The 3,453-nt window shown below is 48.5% G+C and overlaps 1 protein-coding gene across 1 annotated transcript; it reads left to right on the plus strand.

Moving 5' to 3' along the window:
* The first annotated feature begins 1,704 nt into the window (after positions 1-1,704).
* LOC143973754 (olfactory receptor 52D1-like) lies at positions 1,705-2,921 on the plus strand. Its single transcript, XM_077474598.1, has one exon. It carries the CDS (start codon positions 1,705-1,707, stop codon positions 2,701-2,703), a length of 999 nt encoding a protein of 332 aa, XP_077330724.1. The 3' UTR covers positions 2,704-2,921.
* Positions 2,922-3,453: the final 532 nt, after the last annotated feature.

Below are 3,453 nucleotides of genomic sequence, written 5' to 3' on the forward strand. Positions count from 1 at the left end.
ATTTGTTCAGAGGATATGAATGATAAACACAAAAACTTTTCTTTCACTCATGGTCAGTGTTTGGCTGGAGCCATTTATTATCAATCAACCATGTTTATTCTTTTTAAATCATAACGGCAACAGAAACTACCCAAATGACCCTGATCAAAAGTTTACATACCCGAGTTCCTAATACCGTGTATTGCCCCCTTTAACATCAATGAGGGCATGTAGTCTTTTGTGGTATTTGTGGACGAGGCTCTTTATCTTCTCAGATGGTAAAGCTGCCCATTTCTCTTGGCAAAAAGCCTCCAGTGCCTGTAAATTCTTGGGCTGTCTTGCATGAACGGCAGGTTTTGGGATCTCCCCAGAGTTGCTCATTGATATTGAGGTCAGGAGACTGAGATGGCCACTCCAGAACCTTCACTTTATTCTGCTGTAGCCAATGAGAGGTGGACTTGGCCTTGTGTTTTGGGTCATTGTCATGTTGGAATGTCCAAGTACGTCCCAAGCGCAGCTTCCTGGCTGGTGAATGCAAATGTTCCTCCGGTATTTTTTGATAACATACTGCATTCATCTTGCCATCAATTGTGACCAAATTTCCTGTGCCTTTTTAGCTCACACATCCCCAAAACATCAGCGACCCACCTCCGTGTTTCACAGTAGGAATGGTGGACTTTTCATCATAGGCCTTGTTGACTTCTCTCCAAATGTAGTGTTTATGGTTGTGACCAAAAAGCTATATTTTGGTCTCATCACTCCAAATGACTTTGTGGCAGAAGGTCTGAGGCTTGTCTCTGTGCTGTTTGGCGTATTTTAAGCAGGATACTTTGTGGCATTTGCGTAGTAATGACTTTCTTCTGGCGACTCGACCATGCAGCCCATCTTTCTCCAAGTGCCTCCTTATTGTGCATCTTGAAACAGCCACACCACATGTTTTCAGAGAGTCCTGTATTTCATCTGAAGTTATTTGTGGGTTTTTTCTTTGCATCCCGAACAATTGTGGCCTGCCAGTTGTGGCTGAAATTTTAGTTGGTCTACCTGACCGTGGTTTGGTTTCAACAGAACAACTAATTTTCCACTTGTTGATTAGAGTTTGAACACTGCTGATTGGCATTCTCAACTCCTTGGATCTTTTTATATCCCTTTCCTGTTTTATACAGTTCAACTACATTTTCCGGCAGATCCTTTGACAATTCTTTTGCTTTCCCCCATGACTCAGAATGCAGAGAGGTCAGTGCAGCACTGGATGAAAGATGCAAGGGTCTTTAAGGAGTCCAGAAACTCATTGACCTTTCATACACACACACTAATTACAAGCAAACAGATCACAGGTGAGGATGGTGACCTTTAATAGCCATTTAAACTCCTTTGTGTCAACTTGTGTGCATGTTATTAGGCCAAAATCACCGGGGTGTGAAAACTTTTGATCAGGGTCATTTGAGTTGTTTCTGTTGTCATTATGATATAAAAAGAGTAAACACAGGTGATTAATAATAAATGGCTTCAGCCAAACACTAACCATGAGGGAAAGAAAAGTTTTTGCGTTGTCATTCATGTTCTCTGAAAAGTGGCCAAGAAATTTACTGTACATTTCTTTCAAGCCTTTTCCATAGGCAAAATCTATGTGTTGACAGGTTAATGTAATTATTTTGTTCCTTTCTCATTATAAGTGTTTTGTTTTTTATCAGTGATTGGCTCCTTTATTCCTGGCAGTAACTGGCCATGCTCCCTGTTCCGAACACTAGTCTCCACATGCCATCTACGTTCCTCCTCATCGGAATCCCTGGCTTCGAAAATGGAGTGGCGTGGATATCAGTCGTCTTCTGTGCCCTCTATATCCTGGCCATCCTGGGCAACGGCTCCCTTCTGTACATCATCAAAACCGAGGAGAGCCTCCATACCCCCATGTATTTCTTCCTCTCCATGCTTGCCCTCAACGACTTGGCCTTCTGCAGCTCCACCGTGCCAAAGACTCTGGGGATCTTCTGGGCGAATGGCGGTCTTATCGATTCCCCCGGCTGCCTCGCCCAAATGTTCTTCGTCCATTGCCTTTCGGTCATCGAGTCGGGGATCCTGGCTGCTATGGCATACGACCGCTGTGTGGCCGTCTGTTCCCCGCTCAGATACAGTTCCGTCCTCACCTACAGCCTTCTGCAGAAGATTGCCCTCGTCATTCTGCTCAGAGCCATCGCGGTCATCGCCCCCATTCCTATTCTGGTCGGGCGGCTCCAGTACTGCGGTGGGAACATTGTGCTGCACTCGTACTGCGATCACATGGCCGTGGTCAATGTAGCGTGTGGCAGCAAATATGTTAACAGTGTTTATGGGTTGGCGATGTCTCTTTGTGTCACCGGGTGCGACTTGCTCGTCATTGGACTGTCCTACTCTATGGTCCTACAAGCCATCTTCAGGATGCCCACCAAGGACGCCCGGCAGAAAGCAGTCGGAACATGCAGCTCCCACATCAGTATTATCGTGGTGGCTTATTTCTGTGCGATTTTCTCATTCGTCACATACCGCTTTGGACAGGACGCCGTCCCTCATAACGTCCACATCCTCTCCTCCAATTTCTATATCTTATTCCTGCCCTTCTGGAACCCGCTCATCTACGGCATGAAGACAAAGCTAATTCGACAGCGGCTCAAAAGGATTCTCTTCTACCAAAGTACATTTCCATGGGACAGGCATTACCAACTTGAGACCCGCGCTATAGCCGAATGACGGCTACAGCGCGGATCTCCTTTGCCGGGACTACGTCTATTGACGTCGTCCCGTGCACGAGCGGCCTGCGTGCCCCCTGAGGGGCGAGCGCGGCGCGCTCTGTGATCGGCGAGTCTATGAGACTTGCCTGATCACCGATCCGAGCAAGGGGTCGATCCCGACCCCTTATCACGTGATCAGCTGTCAGCCAATGACAGCTGATCATGTGATATAACGGAGCCGGTAATCGGCTATTATTCCTCCTCGTGCTGACAGCGCGAGGAGAAAAAAAAAGAGCCGATCACCGGCGGCCGTGATCGGGACATCAGTCCCGATCACGGACAGCCCTGCCAGTGCCCACCTGCCCCCTCATCACTAAACAGCATTAAAAAAATAAGTGCCCCGCGTCAGTGCCACCCAGCAGTGCCCATAGTGCCACCCAGCAGTGCCCACAGTGCCACCCAGCAGTGCCCACAATCTGCCTCAACAAAGGTGCTGCACCCCAGTGCCACATATCCGTGCCCATCAGTGTCATCTACCAGTGCCCAGCAGTGCCGCCCATCAGTGCCCAGCAGTGCCACCTATCAGTCCCATCTATCAGTGGTACCCATCAGTGCCCCTTAGTGCCACCCATCCGTGCCATCTTATCTGTGCCCATCAGTGCCGCCTTATCTGTGCCCATCGGTGCCGCCTTAACTATGCCTATCAGTGCCCACCAGTGCAGCCTATCAGTGCCCACCAGTGCAGCCTATCAGTGCCCACCAATGCAGC

The sequence above is a fragment of the Lithobates pipiens genome, unplaced genomic scaffold (assembly GCF_037356315.1).
Source record: "Lithobates pipiens isolate NorthernLeopardFrog02 unplaced genomic scaffold, aLitPip1_a1.2 Scaffold_94, whole genome shotgun sequence".
Classification (NCBI taxonomy): Eukaryota; Metazoa; Chordata; class Amphibia; order Anura; family Ranidae; genus Lithobates; species Lithobates pipiens.

Excerpts from the sequence above, each read along its gene's own strand:
- LOC143973754 (XM_077474598.1), top strand. The coding sequence starts at position 1,705 with ATGCTCCCTGTTCCGAACACTAGTCTCCACATGCCATCTACGTTCCTC.